General features: G+C 38.4%; 1 protein-coding gene across 2 annotated transcripts in view; it reads left to right on the plus strand.

Moving 5' to 3' along the window:
- The window catches only part of FBXL4 (F-box and leucine rich repeat protein 4), a 76,657-nt gene that overhangs the window by 40,765 nt on the left and 14,120 nt on the right, over positions 1–21,772 (plus strand). For both annotated transcript variants that reach the window (XM_070376569.1, XM_070376570.1), the window contains exon 6: positions 7,389–7,602. In XM_070376569.1, the coding sequence (XP_070232670.1) occupies positions 7,389–7,602 (214 nt within the window). The remainder of the gene's footprint in view (positions 1–7,388; positions 7,603–21,772) is intronic.

The raw sequence follows: 21,772 nt of genomic DNA on the forward strand, positions 1-21,772 counted from the left end.
CGAATAATCGCCTATCGTGTTTTTAGAAGTTAGAATGAACTACAGCTTTCCCTACACACATCCCCAAGTGGATGCATTCCAGTGGCTTATGAATTAGAAATTTGTATTTTGAGCTTTGTTTCTCCTTGACTTAGAGTATAAAATTAAAGATGCAGTTCCAGAAATAAATATTTGATACCTTAGATTCAGATGAAATCATGTTTGAAATAGCACCAATGTGTTCAAAATGCTAATATTAATAGTTTGTGCATCAAATTAAAAAAACACAGGCAATAATGGCTTACAGCACATGTTGAAACCATGGACGCACTGGGTTTCTTTCTTTTCTGCCAGAAACAGAACTAGAGGAAGGGGTTCTTAGATAAAGTGTTCTGGGATTTGAGGGTCAGAATCTAAAGATTCTGTAATGTGCTGTGTATACAAAATTATTTTTTATTATGTAAATTTGCTTAAGAGGGGATATATATATATATATATATATAAAATAGTAGGTATTATATATATGTAAGAAAATGAGTTGTTCTTTTTGGCAGTGTAGTTTTGGTGAATTTTGATAGAATCCACATTTTGAAAATTGCTGGATTTTTGACAGCTCTCCATTGGAACACAGCTTAGTCCTTTCTGTTTCCCTTTCTGCAAACACACCCTTCATTGGCAAATTGTCCTCACTGCTAATGGGACCAAGAAGAACTGAAGCTAATGATGACTGTGGGTATTCAGAGAGTGCACTATGGATCATAAACCAAGACTAACCGAGAGCAGATAGAACCATTGGTATCAGTAAGCATTATTTTACCTTATAAGGACTTTGGGGTATTTTAATTCCCCTCATAGCTCTTTCTTAAATGTTTCCCACTATTTGGGACTTCTTATGTGTGTGTTTTCACTGTTGGTGTGTAGTGTGTAAGGCATTATGGTGAGTATTGTGGACCATGTGAAGAGGTAGATGATATAGTTCCTACTACAAAAACAATACAGATATAAAGATAAACATTTAAACATATCATTCCTATATTTTTATAAATAAAATAGCAGGGAGGCAGCTAATGAGTAAAGACATTAAAGAAAACTTCGGTAATGAATGACCAAGTCCAACTTCCTAGGCAAAATGTGGCATATACCCATAGTATAATGAGTAAAATATAAAGATAATATTAAATCAGTTTTTAGAAATTCTCTTTTTGTAGCTTCTTCTGGTGCATTAGCAGAAACATAAGTTGTTAAAAGAAAACTTCACAATGCTATTTTAAGAATTTTAGACGTGCAGTGGATAAAGATCTTCTTTTATAAGTTTAAAGCTCCAATCTACTTTCTCACCAGCAATTTCTCTTCCATTTTCAATTTGCCCCTTTAGTTGCTGTGGATCTGTTTGAATAATCACAAAAGTACATACATAAATTTAAGTTTTCCGTATTTCACAGTATTTCAGCCTGTAAAACCATATATCTTGATAGCATTCCTTTGAGCATAGTCATTGTTCCCATTAAGAAAAGAAAAAGTTGAAATAACAGAGAGAGAGTCTTTTTGGGGATGGGAGATACTGGAGCTTTGCCTACTGATTACTGTTGGCCCCCTTGACTTGACTGCTGAATTGATAGTCATTATGGCTTGTAGGCAGCATTCCCAGAATAAACAATAAATATTCATGGCTTGATTATTAATGAATAATCTATGAGTAAGTGTGGTCTATTTATGCTCATTACTGTGAAGAAGGCTTATTTATAATACTTTAAAGGGAAAAAAAGTACATTTTTGAACTAGAAACCGATGATGATGAGTTGCCTTTTGAGCAAGTCTTTGGGAAAAGTTTGATATAGGTAATTTTTGTTGCCTAAAAACCTTATCCTCACAAACTGAAACTGTTTCACTGCATTTTAAAGAAGTTAGAAATTTATTTTATTCAAAATAGCAGAGGAAGTGGAATAATGAGAACTTAAAACTTTTAATCAGTTATTAAAATCCTATTCTATCTACAGATTTGTGACTTGTAACTTCAAGTCCTGCTCATGTATATCATTATTCATTAAAGTCACATCTATTGTAATTACACTTTCCTCTTGCAATACACTCCCTAAAGTCTTGGATATTCCTTTGCCACCCTGTTTGTTTGTGCTCTGAGGCTTAATTATACCATTTTGATGTTCAAAAAGCCTTAGACTCATTTTTTTATGCTATAGTTTTTCTTCAGATAGTTGCTCAAACTAATCACCTTGAGCGCCACCTCAGTTATGTAGAGATTTCTACCCCTAGCCCATCTACTTGTTCCCTTCAGAAAACATTGTTGGATGCTTTTTACGTTTAAGGATTTGATGTTTTGACACAAAACTACAGTTTTATGGAATAGAGAGCTTTTTGCGTATTCATATATTTGTTTATTCAGTTGCCTGCCAATGTTTTACACTGTTGTATCTTTTTGATGGTCAACTCCTAGAGATTAAAGACCATTTACGACAGTTTCTTTTCATGTCCTTCTACCATTGCTGGATGGTGCCGTACACAGTTAAGCAAGAAGTTTTGTTTTTAATAACTTTATTTTGGATCTGATATAGTAAATAATGCTCCAGCTATTTGGAATTAAAAATATCTTAAATATACTGTTTTATAAAACTCAGTGAATAGGAATGCCAGGGATTTCTGTGTGTTGATTTTATATCCTGCAACTTTACTGTAGTCATTGATTATTTCTAGTAATTTTCTGGTGGACTCTTTAGGGTTTTCTATGTAGAGGATCATGTCATCTGCAAATAGTGAGAGTTTTACTTCTTCTTTTCCAATTTGGATTCCTTTTATTTCTTTTTCTGCTCTGATTGCTGTGGCCAAAACTTCCAAAACTATGTTGAATAGTAATGGTGAAAGTGGGCACCCTTGTCTTGTTCCTGACTTTAGAGGAAATGCTTTCAATTTTTCACCATTGAGGATAATGTTTGCAGTGGGTTTGTCATATATAGCTTTTATTATGTTGAGGTATGTTCCTTCTATTCCTGCTTTCTGGAGAGTTTTTATCATAAATGGATGTTGAATTTTGTCAAAGGCTTTCTCTGCATCTATTGAGATAATCATATGGTTTTTATTTTTCAATTTGTTAATGTGGTGTATTACATTGATTGATTTGCGGATATTGAAGAATCCTTGCATTATCAGAGAAATGCAAATCAAAACCACTATGAGGTACCATTTCACACCAGTCAGAATGGCTGCGATCCAAAAGTCTACAAATAATAAATGCTGGAGAGGGTGTGGAGAAAAGGGAACCCTCTTACACTGTTGGTGGGAATGCAAACTAGTACAGCCACTATGGAGAACAGTGTGGAGATTCCTTAAAAAACTGGAAATAGAACTGCCTTATGATCCAGCAACCCCACTGCTGGGCATACACACTGAGGAAACCAGAAGGGAAAGAGACACGTGTACCCCAATGTTCATCGCAGCACTGTTTATAATAGCCAAGACATGGAAGCAACCTAGATGTCCATCAGCAGATGAATGGATAAGAAAGCTGTGGTACATATACACAATGGAGTATTACTCAGCCATTAAAAAGAATACATTTGAATCAGTTCTAATGAGGTGGATGAAACTGGAGCCTATTATACAGAGTGAAGTAAGCCAGAAGGAAAAACATAAATACAGTATACTAAGGCACATATATGGAATTTAGAAAGATGGTAACAATAACCCGGTGTACGAGACAGCAAAAGAGACACTGTTGTATAGAACAGTCTTATGGACTCTGTGGGAGAGGGAGAGGGTGGGAAGATTTGGGAGAATGGCAATGAAACATGTAAAATATCATGTAGGAAACGAGTTGCCAGTCCAGGTTCGATGCATGATGCTGGATGCTTGGGGCTGGTGCACTGGGACGGCCCAGAGGGATGGTATGGGGAGGGAGGAGGGAGGAGGGTTCGGGATGGGGAACACATGTATACCTGTATGGATTCATTTTGATATTTGGCAAAACTAATACAATTATGTAAAGTTTAAAAATAAAATAAAATTGGAAGAATAAAAAAAAAAAAAAAAAAAAAAAACAACTCAGTGAGGGCCAGCTACAAAACATGAGATTAGGATTCAGAGCCATGGATATTTATACCTAATTCTCCTCTTTACCTTGAAACTTCAGGCAGGTTGTAAGGTTTGGTGCCTTTTATTTTGTGATGAATAAACTCAGATTAAATCATTTATTCACGTAATGTTAATTATTTTAGGGTACAAATTACCATTTAGTAAATTACTTCTTATGTACCTGTATCACTCTGGACAAATTAATTCACCTTATAAGGATAGGCAATTTATTTCTCTCTCCAGAGACTCCTTTTCTCATAGCAGGAGACCTAGTTTGGGATTGTTTATCTGAACTTAGGTTTTCTCATAATATCCTCAATATCAAGAAATACTTGATGAGAATTCATAAGATGAAATGAACAGGCTTCAGGAAATAAACAAGCTATAGTTCTCTTTTCAGGTGACCAGTATTACAATTGAGATGAATAAATAGATGACTAAGATCTGTAATTATGTGTTAAAACTTTATGAGGAACATTAAGGAAGGAAATGAGTTGTGTTCAGCTAATTAATTGATTCTGCTATTTCTGCCTTCTTGTAGTGGAAATATGAAAAAGCCGGTGGTGTAGATCTCATAAGTTAAGGAAGAGTTGACTATGGGGATATTGACTAAATAACCTACTCAATAAAAATATAGGATATAGAAAAAGGGAGAGAGTCATAAAGGTGATATAAGCATGATCATTGTCATTATTGTGCTTCCAAATTCTATCATTCATTAAATCAATTTGGGAAGTTTTCTAGTCTATTAACAGCTTTCTGATGATTGGCTTGCTATCTTTAGAAGGGAAGAGTTCATTAACGAGAGAAAAGAGACAAGGGGTGTCAAAGCATTCCAAGTCTAATACTAAAAAGAACTGTAGAACAACGTGCTTTGCCAAATAATGAAGACCTTCAATAGATAAGATGCCTAAAGATTTTAAGAGTTAATATACTCATTTAACTTTTATAATCTGCAAATAATTTTAGAAGGATCAAATCCAAATAGGATACTCTAGATCTCTGGTGCCCTACATTCATTTCTAGATTGCTAGCTTCTAAATGATGATGAACTAGCCATACCTACAATATATATTCAAAGTAAGGTAAAAATGTTCATTTTGTTATATGTCCTAGTTTGACCCTCTTAAAGGAAAAATACTGAGTCCATAGAACCTAGTCTGCTCCAGAGTAGAGGAAATTTAAATTCCTCAAATGCATTTTCATAATTGGAAGAGTTATTAAGCAAATTCATCAAGTGTTTTTATGCATCTGACATCATGCTAAGTACTAAGTATACCACAGATAGACTCAATGTAAACAAATCAGTAAATAAGGAAATTATGGTTAACAGAAAAAGGAATTTTGGTTGAGAAACAGAGGAGCTGAGTTCATTCAGTTCAGCGTGTAGAAGATACGTTGTTAATTTAGTACCCATTGCTTCCCTTTGAAATAGATCCCCAGTCTGAATATTGAGCACCACAATCAGCGCCACCACCTCCATCCAGTGCACCATCCCCTCTTCCCTGAATATGGTTATGGTGTCCTGATGATCTCCCAGTTTTCACCCCTGTTCCCCTTCAGCTTATTCTCCACACAGAAACCAGAGTGATCCTGTTAAAACACAAGCAAGTGGTGCCACACCTCTGCTCAAAAACCCTCTGATGTCTGAGAATCCTGTCTCCCTCAAAATAAAAGCCTGAGTCTTTATAGGATACACACTGTATGACCTGCCCCTTACCACTCCGATCTGCTCCCATCTGCCTCTCACTTTGTGCCTGCTTGCAGTTCCCAACTCTAGGCGTTGTCTGAGGTGCCCTGCCTCTGAGCTGTCATCCTTGCTGCTGCCGGCTTGCCACTTCTCTGGGGAACTGCTTTGCTCCCCCTCTCGCTTCTCTTGACTCACCTCAGTGAGGCTTCCCTGTCTACTCTTCACACTTTCTGTTGTCCTTCTCTCCTTTTCTTTTCTTCTTGGCACTCTTCACTCTCTAATATACTATTAATTTTACTCATTTATTTGTTCATGGTCTGCCTCTCCTACTGAAATGTAAGTAAGCTCCATGAGAGCAGGGACTTTGCCCACTGCCAACTTCCCAGTGTCTAGAGTAACGCAGGGTCATAGTAGGAGCTCAGTTAATATTTGTTGAGTGAATCCCTGAAGGTGCTTGATGTAAACTGTCCTTTTAGCCAGTACAGTAGCAGAGAACAGTAGTGAAACACATGGGAGGAGATCAAGGTGAGGGGACAGCTTGAAGAGTGCACGAGAGTTTGAAGGAAGGGGAGGGCGTGTGAAATGGTGTGAGATGCCCCAATAAATCAAGTAATACAAGGGCTGGTAAAAAAGGCCCTTTGATTTAGCATTTAAAAGGAAAGGATGAATTTAGGGAAAGCAGAACATAGACTGCAATGGATTAAGAATAAGCAGATGTTCTTGGATGTTTGGGTGTAAATAAGCTGTGTGGGCTACTGACTTATATGCAATATTTAAAATAAATGTGTAGCGATTACATTTTTTATTGTTTGTGTGTTGGCTAAGATTTCATTGTTAATATTTGTGGGGTACTCTGGCCTTTACAGACTTCTTTCATGTTATTGTAGAATGTTCAAAACCACAAGCAGTGTGGTGAGTGCTGTTACATGTTTCTAGCCTGCCTTCTACTGCTGAGGGAGTGCTGTGTGTGTGCGGGTGGGAGTGTGCACAAATGCGCGCACATGTGCACACACCCTTTGTCACATCCGCCTCTGCGACCACATGAACAGAGGAATCCACCAAACTTTTCTGTCTATGGAGAATCCCTTGGACGGCAAGCCTGGTGGGCTGCCGTCTGTGGGGTCGCACAGTCGGACACGACTGACGCAACCCAGAAGTTTTCTGAGTTGAGAGGAGGCTAGTCTGATCTGTTTTGAGGTCATTTAGTTAGAGCGGTCACTTTGTGTGCCTTGTTCAAAATAAATTATCCAGTACTGTTTAGGGTACTGTTTAGGAAGAAATATCTTCCAGAAGTTGAGAGTTTTGTTATATTTTGTTTGTTGGCTCTACCAGCTCAGGTGTGAATTACAGGTAAGTAGAAGAAATACACCCTCTTGCTTTCTTAATTTCCCACTTAACAGTAGCTGACTTTTTATGTGATATGAATCCATTTTATCTTCTCAGGTTGATTTATTGTAGCCTAACCATGCCTGTTTCGGCAGGCAGTAAATGAGAATTTAAGTGAAACAAGTTTTTTTTATTTTCCCTGATAGAAATCTATTCTGAGGGTGTCTGCTTAGAGTTGATATAATTCCAAAGTGCTTGCAAAAAATATGTTTTAGTTTTATGAAATTCACACGGAGCATTGTGTTTACAGGTTTCTGAAGGTCTGTGGATCTGAATTAGTGCGCCTTGAATTATCCTGCAGCCACTTCCTTAATGAAACTTGCTTGGAGATTATTTCTGAGATGTGCCCAAATCTACAGGACTTAAATCTCTCCTCCTGTGATAAACTACCACCTCAAGCTTTCAGCCACATCGCCAAGTTGTGCGGCCTGAAACGACTCGTTCTCTATCGAACAAAAGTAGAGGTAAGATTTATACTTTTAGTAATATAATGACCAACGGAATGATCAGTTGCCTGTAATTGCTCATAATAATATGATTTATGATTTTTAAATAAATTAAGTTTATGACACCACCTGACTATCCTAAAACAATTAGAGCTGATTCAGTCATTTCATAATTAGTCTATAGTATTTTTTTTTGTTGTTTCTTTGTTTTTCAATTTAGGAAAATGTTACCCTCTGTGCTCTTAAAATTTTTGTAATGCTGTTCATGTTTCTAGGTAAAGAAGCAAGCAATAGGCTGAGGTGAGCTGAAATGCTGGCAGGGAATTAATTCGTGAAAGTGCTGGGAGGAAAGTGTGTAGGAGGACGTTTGCTTGGAGTGAGAGGAAGCAAAGTGGAATTCATCCAGGAGCGAACTTCACAGTTAAAATTCCTAATACATAGTTTGGGAGTCTCATTAAAGAAGAGTGGAGTCACGTAATATTTATTGATCTCCTTGCTTTTTTTCCACTTAGCTCTAGGACATCTTACCAGACCATTATATATATTACCACCTGACTCTTTTCATTAACTGTGTAGTTTATGTTTTACCATGATCAACTCAGTTAGTTGTTCCCCAAATGGTCAACATTTCAGTTTTCCCAGCTGTTTTTCTTTTACAGACCATCTAGCATTAGCATTATTTTGCACAGTTTTCTATATACTGGCTATTGTTGCTATAGGATAGAGTTCTGTAAGTAGTACTGCTGGTCAGAATGTAAACATCCACTTACTGCTGTACACCTGTTTCCTCTATTCCAGTCTTTTTGGCCTTCTTTCTGTCCCTTGAACATTCTGATCCAATCCCAGCTCATGGCTTTTTGTCCTATGCCTGTCTGGAATATTCTTCCAGCTTGTTATATGGCTGTCCTCTTCTCAACTCAGTGTCCTACTTAAATATTTTTTTTTTCAGAGATGGTTTCTTAGGCATTGATAAAAGGTAGCCTCCCCACCCTCTTCTGGTTGGCTCCTGTCATATTATATCACCTAGTGTATTTTCTAACAACTTTAGACCATCATGTTGGTTTTCTTATGATCATCTGTCTCCTTATACTAGGATATATGTTTCATGACAGTAGGATATATGTTCTTATGATCATCTGTCTCCTTAGACTAGGATATATGTTTCATTCAGTTGTCTATCTTTTTCATTGCCATGTTCCTGATATCTAGTATAGTATCTGGTAAAGATTGGCCATTCCGTAAATTTTTAAAGAAATGAATAAGATAGACAAATTACTTTTCCAAAATGATGTACCAGTTGCCTCTCCACTCTAGTGAACCCTTGCCTGCTTTGAATGTTGCCTTGGCCAAATATTTTGAGAATCATTTACATGAAATGTACTTAGAGGATGCCAAATACATAATAAACTCTCAATAAATATTATCTGCTAAAACAGTAGTAAGAGTAATAATCATTATTATGGCAATTCTGTATACGTTTTGCTGTGTGGTAGGGAAGGTCTTCTCTCTCTATTCTTTTTAAACTTAAAAGAAATCCTTGTGTATTATTATTCTTCCAGCTATATCTTTCAGCAAAGATTTTGTTGGGAGTGCCTTTATTATATTTCATTTTGCTCTTTAATAAGATTTCATATCTGTTCATATATGTCTTGTTTTACATTCAAGAGCATGTTATAGTTTTCTTCATTTAGATTTTATATCCTTCTGGTTAAATTTATCCCTTGTTCTTCATAGTCTCAGACACTATTTTCTTTCATTTTAATTGGTTATTTTTCATATAAAGAAAAATTGAGTTTTGTATATTTATCTTGTATCTGCTCCCCTACAGTTCAGTTCAGTTCAGTCGCTCAGTCGTGTCCGACTCTTTGCGACCCCATGAATCGCAACATGCCAGGCCTCCCTGTCCATCACCAACTCCCGGAGTTCACTCAGACTCAGTCCATCGAGTCCGTGATGCCATCCAGCCATCTCATCCTCTGTCGTCCCCTTCTCCTCCTGCCCCCAATCCCTCCCAGCATCAGAGTCTTTTCCAATGAGTCAACTCTTCTCATGAGGTGGCCAAAGTACTGGAGTTTCAGCTTTAACATCATTCCTTCCAAAGAAATCTGAATGCTTATAATTGTTCTAATAACTTATATCTTTTGAGTTTCCTAATGATGTAATTGTATAATCTGGAAATTAATATACCTTTTCTTTCTCTTCCAATGTTTAAAGTATTGCTACACTAAGTAGAACTTCATAAATAATGTAGGATAATAGAGTCACAATAGGTATACCAATCTTATTTCTAATATGGAGGGAATTTTTTCTTTTTTAAATATTTATATGACAAATATGTGGCAGGTACTGGTGTAGGCACTGAGACTTCATTAATGAACTAGACAACTCCTCATGTAACTTACTAGTTTTATCTATTGTTTGATGTTATTTGTGATAAATATCATTTGAGTAAGACTATTTTTATCAAAAATGTGTATTATATTAAATTTTTTTAAAGCCTCCATTACCACCCTGATCTTTTTTCTTCTTTTATTTGTTAATATAATGACTTATGCTGGACAATCCTTATATTCCTGGGATAATTCCTACATGTTTTAGCTTAATACATAGCTAGGCTATTTTCCTAATATTTTTGAGCCAAATTGCCTGGATTTGGATTCTACTTTGGATATCACTTACTAATTATATTACCTTGAGGAAATTTCTTGATGCCCTGTTTCCTTCTATATAAGTGGATATAATGATAATATACCTTTCAAATGGTTGTTGTGAGAATAAACATGATTTAATATACATGAAGAGTTTACAACAGTACCTGTTTCACAGTAAACATTCTTTAAGAGTTAAGACTTATTTATCAATACTTTTTACATCTACTTTCTTAAATGAAATTGAGCTGTGTTTTTCCTTTTCACGCCATTTTATCATGTTTGGAGCTTGGAGTGTAACATCTTGTCAAAAAGGATTTGTGACATTGACATCTTCTTTTTTGATATTTGTTATTCAGTTGCTAAGTTGTGTCTGACTCTGTGCAACCCCAGGGACTGCAACACGCCAGGCTTCCTTGTCTTTCACTATCGTCTGGAGTTTGCTCAAACTCACATCCTTTGAGTCGGTAATGCCATCCAATCGTCTCATCCTCTGTTGCCCCCTTCTCCTGCCCTCAATCTTTCTCATTCCAGTGAGTCAACTCTTCGCATCAGGTGGCCAGAGTATTGGAGCTTCACCTTCAGCATCAGTCCTTCATGAATATTCAGTGTTGATTTCCTTTAGGGTTTATTGATTTGATCTCCTTGCTGTACAAGGGACTCTCAAGAGTCTTCTCCAATACCACAGTTCGAAGCATCAATTCTTCGGCACCTTCTTTATAGTAACTCTCACATCCATACATGACTACTGAGAAAACCATAGCTTTGACTTTGTCGGCAAAGTGGTGTCTCTGCTTTTTAATACACTTTCTAGGTTTGTTACAGCTTTTCTTCAGGCAGTAAGCATCTTTCAGTTTCATGGCTGCAGTTACCATCTGCAGTGATTTTGGAGTCCAAGAAAATAAAATCTGCCACTGTTCCACTTTTTCCCCATCTATTAGCCATGAAGTAATGGGACTGGAATGCCATGATTTTAGTTTTATGAATTTTGAGTTTTAAGCCAGCTTTTTCACTCTCCTCTTTCACCTTTCAAGAGGCTCTATAGTTTCCCTTTGCTTTCTGCAATTAGAGTGGTGGAATAACTGTAATAAATGAGTATTATCTGTTAGATAGAATTTACCTATAAAACTATCTGGGTGTATAGGTTTTTTATTGGTAGATCAGAGTAGATATCTTTAGCTTGACATAGTTTTTAAACTAATCCACAGAAATGTGAATATAGTATTCCTGACTTGGGACAGAATTTTAGCTAGAGTTTAACTGGTGATTTGGTGGAAAGAAGACTTTGATGCTAGTTCTAGCCCTACCAGTAACAAGCTTAGTGATCTCTTGGTGATCTCTTTCACATAGTCTCTCAAGTTCCAGGATTCTTTATCTGTAAAATGAGAAGACTTTTGTCCCTGAATGCCAGTTTAAAGATAGTGTTAGTCCATGTTTTCATTAGTCCATGGTGAAGTGACTCACTATTTATGAGGGTGTAAAATTGTCAGCTAACTTTTCTTGAGTAGATTTTGCATTCTGAAATTATGACACACCTGTGTTTTACTGCTATATTTACTGTTTTATATTGCCTTGTGTGCTGTAAAGTTTGATACCCTCTGAGCAAGATAACACCTCATTTAAAAAATATTCTGATTAAATTTAACTTTATGAAGAAATGTAGCTTCAGTTCAGTTCAGTTGCTCAGTCATGTCCGACTCTTTGCGACCCCATGAATCGCAGCACGCCAGGCCTCCCTGTCCATCACCAACTCCCGGAGTTCACTCAGACTCAGTCCATCGAGTCAGTGATGCTATCCAGCCATCTCATCCTCTGTCGTCCCCTTCTCCTCCTGCCCCCAATCCCTCCCAGCATCAGAGTCTTTTCCAATGAGTCAACTCTTTGCATGTGTGGCCAAAGTACTGGAGTTTCAGCTTTAGCATCATTCCTTCCAAAGAAATACCAGGGCTGATCTCCTTCAGAATGGACTGGTTGGATCTCCTTGCAGTCCAAGGGACTCTCAAGAGTCTTCTCTAGCACCACAGTTCAAAAGCATCAATTCTTTGGCTCTCAGCTTTCTTCACAGTCCAACTCTCACATCCATACATGACCACTGGAAAAACCATAGCCTTGACTAGATGGACCTTTGTTGGCAAAGTAATGTCTCTGCTTTTGAATATGCTATCTAGGTTGGTCATAACTTTCCTTCCAAGGAGTAAGCGTCTTTTAATTTCATGGCTGCAGGCACCATCTGCAGTGATTTTGGAGCCCAAAAAATAAAGTCTGACACTGTTTCCACTGTTTCCCCATCTATTTCCCATGAAGTGATGGGACCAGATGCCATGATCTTCGTTTTCTGAATGTTGAGCTTTAAGCCAACTTTTTCACTCTCTACTTTCACTTTCATCAAGAGACTTTTTAGTTCCTCTTCACTTTCTGCCATAAGGGTGGTGTCATCTGCATATCTGAGGTTATTGATATTTCTCCCGGCAATCTTGATTCCAGCTTGTGCTTCTTCCAGCCCAGCGTTTCTCATGATGTACTCTGCATATAAGTTAAATAGGCAGGGTGACAATATACAGCCTTGACATACTCCTTTTCCTATTTGGAACCAGTCTGTTGTTCCATGTCCAGTTCTAACTGTTGCTTCCTGACCTGCATACAGATTTCTCAAGAGGCAGGTCAGGTGGTCTGGTATTCCCATCTCTTTCAGAATTTTGCACAGTTTATTGTGATCCACACAGTCAAAGGCTTTGGCATAGTCAATAAAGCAGAAATAGATGTTTTACTGGAACTCTCTTGCTTTTTCCATGATCCAGCGGATGTTGGCAATTTGATCTCTGGTTCGTCTGCCTTTTCTAAAACCAGCTTGAACATCTGGAATTTCACGGTTCACGTATTGCTGAAGCCTGGCTTGGAGAATTTTGAGCATTACTTTACTAGCGTGTGAGATGAGTGCAATTGTACGGTAGTTTGAGCATTCTTTGGCATTGCCTTTCTTTGGGATTGGAATGAAAACTGACCTTTTCCAGTCCTGTGGCCACTGCTGCGTTTTCCACATTTGCTGACATATTGAGTGCAGCACTTTCACAGCATCATCTTTCAGGATTTGAAATAGCTCAACTGGAATTCCATCATCTCCACTAACTTTGTTCGTAGTGATGCTTTCTAAGGCCCACTTGACTTCACATTCCAGGATGTCTGGCTCTAGGTCAGTGATCACACCATTGTGATTATCTGGGTCATGAAGATCTTTTTTGTATAGTTCTGTGTATTCTTGCCATCTCTTCTTAATATCTTCTGCTTCTGTTATGTCCATACCATTTCTGTCGTTTATCGAGACCATCTTTGCATGAAATGTTCCCTTGGTATCTCTAATTTTCTTGAAGAAATCTGTAGTCTTTCCCATTCTGTTGTTTTCCTCTATTTCTTTGCATTGATTGCTATGGAAGGCTTTCTTATCTCTTCTTGCTATTCTTTGGAACTCTGCATTCAGATGCTTATATCTTTCCTTTTCTCCTTTGCTTTTGCTTCTCTTCTTTTCACAGCTATTTGTAATTTGTAAGATTAAATTTAACTTTAAGAAGAAATGTAGCTTAGTTCATTATTAAGTAAACCTTCAGAAAGAAAAGTAGGGTAAAAACTAATAAATTATATAACTTGCTAGGCATCTTACATCTGGGTTGATTTGTAAAAACGTTTCCCATGATATGCTTTTGAAATGTTACAAATTCACATCATCTAAGTGTGAGGGAATCATTAAATAGTCTACAATTTTCTTCAATTTACCTCCAGAAGCTGATAGTATATGATTATATATTTCATAAAAAGTTTGATTTTATAGAGATTGAGAAGATTTCATAGCTCAAGACTGGAGACCTTATACATATGTATCCAAGTCTAAATAGCATCAACTCTGCTTCCCCCAGTCACTTAAACATAGATGTGAAATCACTGTATGATTTCATTAAGTAAAATTTGGTTTGTACCATATGTTACTACCTATTAAAGTTTGTTTTTATTAATCCAGCTGCCAAAAGACCATAAAATCATTTTTAAATTTATTCTAGATGATTTTTCTGACATTTAGTACATAGAAAAAATTATAAAATTGATTTTCGTTGATCTGCATTGGACTTACAATAAAATAAAAAATAATCTCATTTTAGTGATACAAATGGCAAAATTCAAAATGGAGAAAAACCTACCCAGGCAGTGTTGACTTTTAACAGCTTCCCAGCTCTGTATTCAGTGCTCTCTGCCTATACTTTATTTACATCTGTTATCTTGTCATTCTCGGGATCTGCATCAGACTCCCCTATAGGCACTAAGTGACTCAGAGGAATAAAGGGAAAAGACAACACAATCAACTGGTCTCTTTTAAAACAAACCAAAGTGACAACACTGGTAATCGTATCAATCTGTAAGCACCTCCCTTGTTACTTAAGCAAAACATTATGGGCTTCCCTGGTAGCTCAGATGGTTAAGAATCTGCCTGCAATTTGGGAGACTTGGGTTTGATCCCTGGGTCAGGAAAATCCCCTGGAGAAGGGAATGCAGCCCACTCCAGTTTTCTTGTCTGGAGAATTCCATGGAGAGAGGAGCCTGGTGGGCTATTCTCATGGGGTCACAGTTGGACAATGGCACCCCACTCCAGTACTCTTGCCTGGAAAATCCCGTGGACGGAGGAGCCTGGTAGGCTGCAGTCCATGGTGTTGCTAAGAGTCGGACACGACTGACCGACTTCACTTTCACTTTTCACTTCCATGCCTTGGAGAAGGAAATGGCAACCCGATCCAGTGTTCTTGCCTGGAGAATCCCAGGGATGGGGGAGCCTGGTGGGCTGCCGTCTATGGGGTCACACAGAGTCAGACACGACTGAAGCGACTTAGCAGCAGCAGCAGGGTCAGAATTGCCCTATATGCTGGTAGGTAGAGCCTGGTATGCTGATGTGGCACTTCCCTGAGCCAGTGGTGAAACAGTGGGTCCAGAGCACTACGCTTCTCTCTACCTGACAGATTTTACCAACAAGACCTGCTGCAGTGACCACTGAGCCTCATGTATAACCTTGTTAGAAACTGGGGTTGTATCACAATGCATTTTGTGTGTACTGTCTGATTGCTGCTTTGGTAGTCAATTAAAATGAAAGCAACCTTAAAACAAGCCCCAAGTGTCATTTTGAAACCCAGCCTTTTATGCCCTGGCCTAGTTCATTAAGATTTTTCTCCCCAGCTCCACTGCTTTTGATTATACCATAGCTAGTACCCTACTGTGGAGAAGGCAATGGCAACCCACTCTTGCCTGGAAAATCCCATGGACGGAGGAGCCTGGTGGGCTGCAGTCCATGGGGTCGTGGAGAGTCGGACACAACTGAGCGACTTCACTTTCACTTTTCACTTTCATGCATTGGAGGAGGAAATGGCAACCCACTCCAGTGTTCTTGCCTGGAGAATCCCAGGGACGGGGAGCCTGGTGGGCTGCCGTCTATGGGGTCGCACAGAGTCGGACACGACTGAAGCGACTTAGCAGCAGCAGCAGCAGCAGCAGCAGTACCCTACTGTGAGAAGAAACAGCAGTAAGATCTTTAGCAGACTTTAACTATGGTTAAAACTGCTCAGCAGCAAGTTCTGGGTATCTGATTCAGACATTATTTTATAATGTAAAAATTGGGAAGATATTTGTTTTTTAGTCTGTATCAGAGACCCACATCATAAAACAGTTCTCTTGGTTTTCCCACTTTAAAGATTTATGTGCTTGAGAAAGTCACTTATACTAAGCTGAAAGTTTACCTTTTAAAAAATTTACCCTATCACATAGGCTATTGAGAAGACCAAATTAGATCGTACTTGTAAATAACATCACACTGTAAATTAGATAGACTTGTGTACATGTGAAAATGATAGTATAGATTTTTTCAGCATAATCCTACAAATTATTCCCAACTTTGTGAAGTATTCTTATAGATCCTCCTAAATAGGAATATCTTTTCCATCATGTGCTATGGGAGAAGGCAATGGCACCCCACTCCAGTACTCTTGCCTGGAAAATCCCATGGATGGAAGATCCTGGTAGGCTGCAGTCCATAAGGTCGCTAAGAGTCGGACACCACTGAGGGACTTCACTTTCACTTTTCGCTTTCATGCATTGGGGAAGAAAATGGCAACCCACTCCAGTACTCTTGCCTGGAGAATCCCAGGGATGGGGGAGCCTGGTGGGCTGCCGTCTATGGGGTTGCACAGAGTCGGACACAACTGAAGTGACTTAGCAGCAGCAGCATGTGCTATGAGGGACTTAGGTTAAATTACTGCTTTCATGCTTCTGATCTGTTTCTGGTAAAAGGAAAGTACATTCCTAACTATAAACTCCATAATGAGAGGGATCATGTTTGACTGTTTATGTCTTTACAGCTAGTATGTAGAACATTGTCTGGTATTCACTATAGTGAATATATATAGTAGATACTTGGTAAACCTGTGTTGAATGAATGAGTGATAGCTCTTGCTTGTCAATTTCTCTTTTCTTTGTTCGATAAGTTCATAAGCATCAGATAAGTTTGTCTTTCTACAGAATAACCACATCAGCTAAGCAGATGGATGGGAGATCTACAACTTGGAAAACTTGTAAAAAATTTTTTTGAACTTGTATTTGTTCAGAATTTTTAGCTCTAAAAAAAGATAGTGAAATATATTTCTATTTGTTTTGTTTATTTTATCAGATCTTTTTCCTTCCTTAGATATGTTTAGGATTGTGATGAAAAATTACTTCATCAGAGATGGCAAGTGTTTTTTTAAAACATCAAAAAAAAAAAAGAGAGAGAAAAAATCATTAGATAATCTCTTTTCAGAGTTACGGGTATATATACATTGATTGAATTTCAGTAGATGCAGGGCTGTAACTGTATGCCTGATGAAAAGATAGTGCAAAGGGATGGAGAACAGAAATGACCCATATGCTGAGGTTAAGACCCTGTTTAATGCGTGATCTCAGAATAACTAGTGAAACGAGTGGTTAAATGCAGTAATTTTCTTTTTACTGAATTTGGTAGGTCCTTGATGATTGTATAGGCAAGACTTAAGGCAAAAGATGGGGACAAACATGAAGAAGACTTTAATTGTAGGTAGTTTCTTCTACCATTAATGACAAGGAAGTTAGGATAGTAGAGTGAGATATGTAAGATTGGAAAGATTTTTAAGTTCTTTTTGTTCTTTTTATCTCTATTCACAGGATTCTTGTTACTTATGATAAACATTAATTACAAGTCCTTCTTTAGCCATACATGATGATATATTTTTGTGAGAGAGAGCTGTAGAAATTTAACTCATGAAATAGACTCTTAAATATTTACAAGGAAAGAGCTTTTATTTTGAAATAATTTTAGACTTACGAAAAGTTGCATACAAAATAGATTGCTCTACTTTATGCATATTTTTTCCTGAACCATTTGAAAGTAATAAAGATATAACTCTCCTTTACCCCTAAAGGGGCATATATCTGCAACTATTCTTAAATACTTGTTCCATGGGCTGAATTGTGTCTCCCCGAAATTTATTATGTTGAAGTCCTGACCCCTAGTACCTCATAATATGACGGTATTTGGAGATAGGGTCTTTCAAGGGATGATTAAGTTAAATGAGGTCATTAGGGCGGGGCCTAATCCAATATGAGTGGTCTCCTTATGAGCAGAGATTAGGTCACAGACACACAGAGGGGAGACCATATGAAAGCACCAAAAGTAAATGGCAGGTTTCAAGCCAAGAGGAGAGGCCTGAGAAGAAATTAGCCCTGCTAACACCTCGATCTCAGACGTCTAGCCTCCAGAATTGTGAAAAAATTAATCTCTGTTGTTTAAGTTACCCAGTCTACAGCATTTTGTCATGACAGTTCTAGCAAACTAATACAACTTGTACAGGATAGCTTTTTAACATACTGCACAAAAAGTGACTTCAAGAGAAGGCCTTCACATTGTCTAAAGCAATCTGGATTAGTGTTAGGAGTTTCAACCTATTTACTTTTTCTTTGTTTTGGGGGAAAAAATATCTGGAGTTGGGGGTGAGTTGGGGTGTGCAGGTTGCTCAGTAAGAATGTCATTCTGTTGCTTAGCAGCAGACAAGAGAACCAAGAGTGTTTTTTTAAAAGTTGGAGTTATAAATGGAACACCTGCATCCAGTTTTGATTGCCTCGCTTCAAGAATGATAGAGCATAAATTGAAAGAATTTGAAGAAGTGAAAAAACTGATTATAGGTTTTGTAGGGGACTAGTATATGACAGTGACCCGTAAGTGTGGTACAGCAACTGTTTACCTGGCTCACTGCGCTGGGACAACAGTTTCAAGGGCCCCACTGCCTTCATCTTCATGGACTAGAGGACAAACAAAAGCAGTTAATCTTTACTTCTGTTGAATATAAAAACTCACTTCCTGTTTTCTTTTTTCTGTGCTGGTTTATATATAAGTAAAATGTGTACCACTCCCATCTGTTGATGAGAGCACCTGGGCTTTCCTACAGAAGAAGCATGTCTTTTGAAAATAGTATGATTTGATTTAGTGCCATGAATTTGCTTTCTGACACATAGATAATGATGTTCTTCTGGCTGCATTCTTACTTGATTTAAAGAACACATTTATGTATATTGGTAAGTAGAGCACACATGGCCTTTATATTGTTTATTTATTTTTAAAAGCTTTTGGCCAAGTCACAGGACTGTGGGATCTTAGCTGCCTGACCAGGGATCGAACCTAGACCTCCTGCAGTGGAAGTGTGCAGAGCCTTAACCACTGGACGGCATGGAAAGTCCCTGATCTTTCTTTTAGTAGAGCGAGTGCAGCTAACAAACTCAGGAGGAGGAATGGCCTCTTGCCAAAACCAGTGCTGATTACTAACTGAGATCAAGAGGAACACTTGAAGTAGGAAGAACCTACTTTGGTCACTTCTGTTGACTAATACAGGCTGTTGTTAGCTGTATCTAAAATGCAGTCCATTTTAAACAGCTTCATTTAGCTAGATAACATGTAAACCGTGGAAACAGTGTCAGACTTTATTTTTGGGGGCTCCAAAATCACTGCAGATGGTGATTGCAGCCATTAAATTAAAAGATGCTTACTCCTTGGAAGGAATGTTATGACCAACGTAGATAGCATATTCAAAAGCAGAGACATTACTTTGCCAACAAAGGTTTGTCTAGTCAAGGCTATGGTTTTTCCAGTGGTCATGTATGGATGTGAGAGTTGGACTGTGAAGAAAGCTGAGTGTCAAAGAATTGATGCTTTTGAACTGTGGTGTTGGAGAAGACTCTTGAGAGTCCCTTGGACTGCAAGGAGATCCAACCAGTCCATCCTAAAGGAGATCAATCCTGGGTGTTCATTGGAAGGACTGACGCTAAAGCTGAAACTCCAATACTTTGGCCACCTCATGCAAAGAGTTGACTCATTGGAAAAGACCCTGATGCTGGGAGGGATTGGGGGCAGGAGGAGAAGGGGATGACAGAGGATGAGATGGCTGGATGGCATCACTGACTCGATGGACATGAGTTTGGGTGAACTCCGGGAGTTGGTGATGGACAGGGAGGCCTGGCGTGCTGCGATTCATGGGGTCGCAGAGTTGGACATGACTGAGCAACTGAACTGCACTGAACTGAAAACAAAAGATATTAATAATTATTTGTTTTTAAACAGAATCAAGAATTAAGATTTAAATAACTTCTCGTATATTATATTCCAAAACTAACAAACTTTTTAAAGTCCTTAATATAGGTCTCCAGGAAAGAATTTGTCTATACTTCTTTTCTATCTTGGATGGGTTTATAGAAGTGCCAGGGGAAATATGAGGCTTTTGGTGGAGGTGAGTGTTTGTGACCTGTGTGATTGGCTATGATTCAGCTACAGTGAGAAGCCTTTTGGCTTCTTGGGGGTCAGATTCGTTATCATCCACAATCATTACAGTAAGCAATATACCAGGTATAAGCAATCTACCTGGTAAGGACACATTTGTTAGAGACGGCTGATTAACACACTCTTTCACTGTTAACACATCACAGGGGAAACCAAATTACAGTTATGAGACCTGTATAGTGAGTTTAGAATGAGAACCATGAGTGTTACTTATGTGACTTAAATGCTTCAAGACTTCAGCACAAAGCAGATCGATAACTTTCTCTTAACAGGAAGGAAAGGTATGCTTTTGGAAGAAGATAGTCTTTGGACACGTGTACCCTCTTCACCTGAGCATCATTTAGATGAACAATGTCAAGTGTTCATCTTGTGTGCTTCACCAAGTGTGCTTCAGACTTGTCTCCAGTGCTCTCTAAATAATCCAACCCTTAACCCTCAGATCAAAGCATTCTTTCTCTTAATGTAGGCAGTAAGGTTACAGCCCAGTTCAGCTGGTATGCAAAGTGCTATGACTTTTTGACTGTACATCTCTGCCATCATCCATCATGGGTTGATATGGAAAATGATTGGTTTAGTCATCTGTGACCAAAGATGTGTTCAACTGTATTATTATAGGAGAGATTCACTACCATGGTAAAAATAAACTCTGAAATGAGACTATCAGTTCAGTTCAGTTCAGTCGCCAGTTCAGTCGCTCAGTTGTGTCTGACTCTTTGCGACCCCATGAATCGCAGCACGCCAGGCCTCCCTGTCCATCACCAACTCCCGGAGTTCACTCAGACTCACGTCCATCGAGTCAGTGATGCCATCCAGCCATCTCATCCTCTGTCGTCCCCTTCTCCTCCTGCCCCCAATCCCTCCCAGCATCAGAGTCTTTTCCAATGAGTCAATTCTTTGCATGTGTGGCCAAAGTACTGGAGTTTCAGCTTTAGCATCATTCCTTCCAAAGAAAGGAATGGATCTCCTTCAGAATGGACTGGTTGGATCTCCTTGCAGTCCAAGGGACTCTCAAGAGTCTTCTCCAACACCACAGTTCAAAAGCATCAATTCTTCGGTGCTCAGCCTTCTTCACAGTCCAACTCTCACATCCATACATGACCACAGGAAAAACCATAGCCTTGACTAGACGGACCTTTATTGGCAAAGTAATGTCTCTGCTTTTGAATATGCTATCTAGGTTGGTCATAACTTTCCTTCCAAGGAGTAAGTGTTTTTTAATTTCATGGCTACAGGCACCATCTGCAGTGATTTTGGAGCCCCCAAAAATAAAGTCTGACACTTTTTCCGCTGTTTACCCATCTATTTCCCATGAAGTGATGGGACTGGATGCCATGATCTTCGTTTTCTGAATGTTGAGCTTTAAGCCAACTTTTTCACTCTCTACTTTCACTTTTATCAAGAGGCTTTTGAGTTCCTCTTCACTTTCTGCCATAAGGGTGGTGTCATCTGCATATCTGAGGTTATTGATATTTCTCCCGGCAATCTTGATTCCAGCTTGTGCTTCTTCCAGTCCAGCTTTTCTCATGATGTACTCTGCATATAAGTTAAATAAGCAGGGTGACAATATACAGCCTTGACGTACTCCTTTTCCTATTTGGAACCAGTCTCTTGTTCCATGTCCAGTTCTAACTGTTGCTTCCTGACCTGCATAGATTTCTCAAGAGGCAGATCAGGT

The sequence above is a fragment of the Bos mutus genome, chromosome 9 (genome assembly GCF_027580195.1).
Source record: "Bos mutus isolate GX-2022 chromosome 9, NWIPB_WYAK_1.1, whole genome shotgun sequence".
In the NCBI taxonomy this organism is placed as follows: Eukaryota; Metazoa; Chordata; class Mammalia; order Artiodactyla; family Bovidae; genus Bos; species Bos mutus.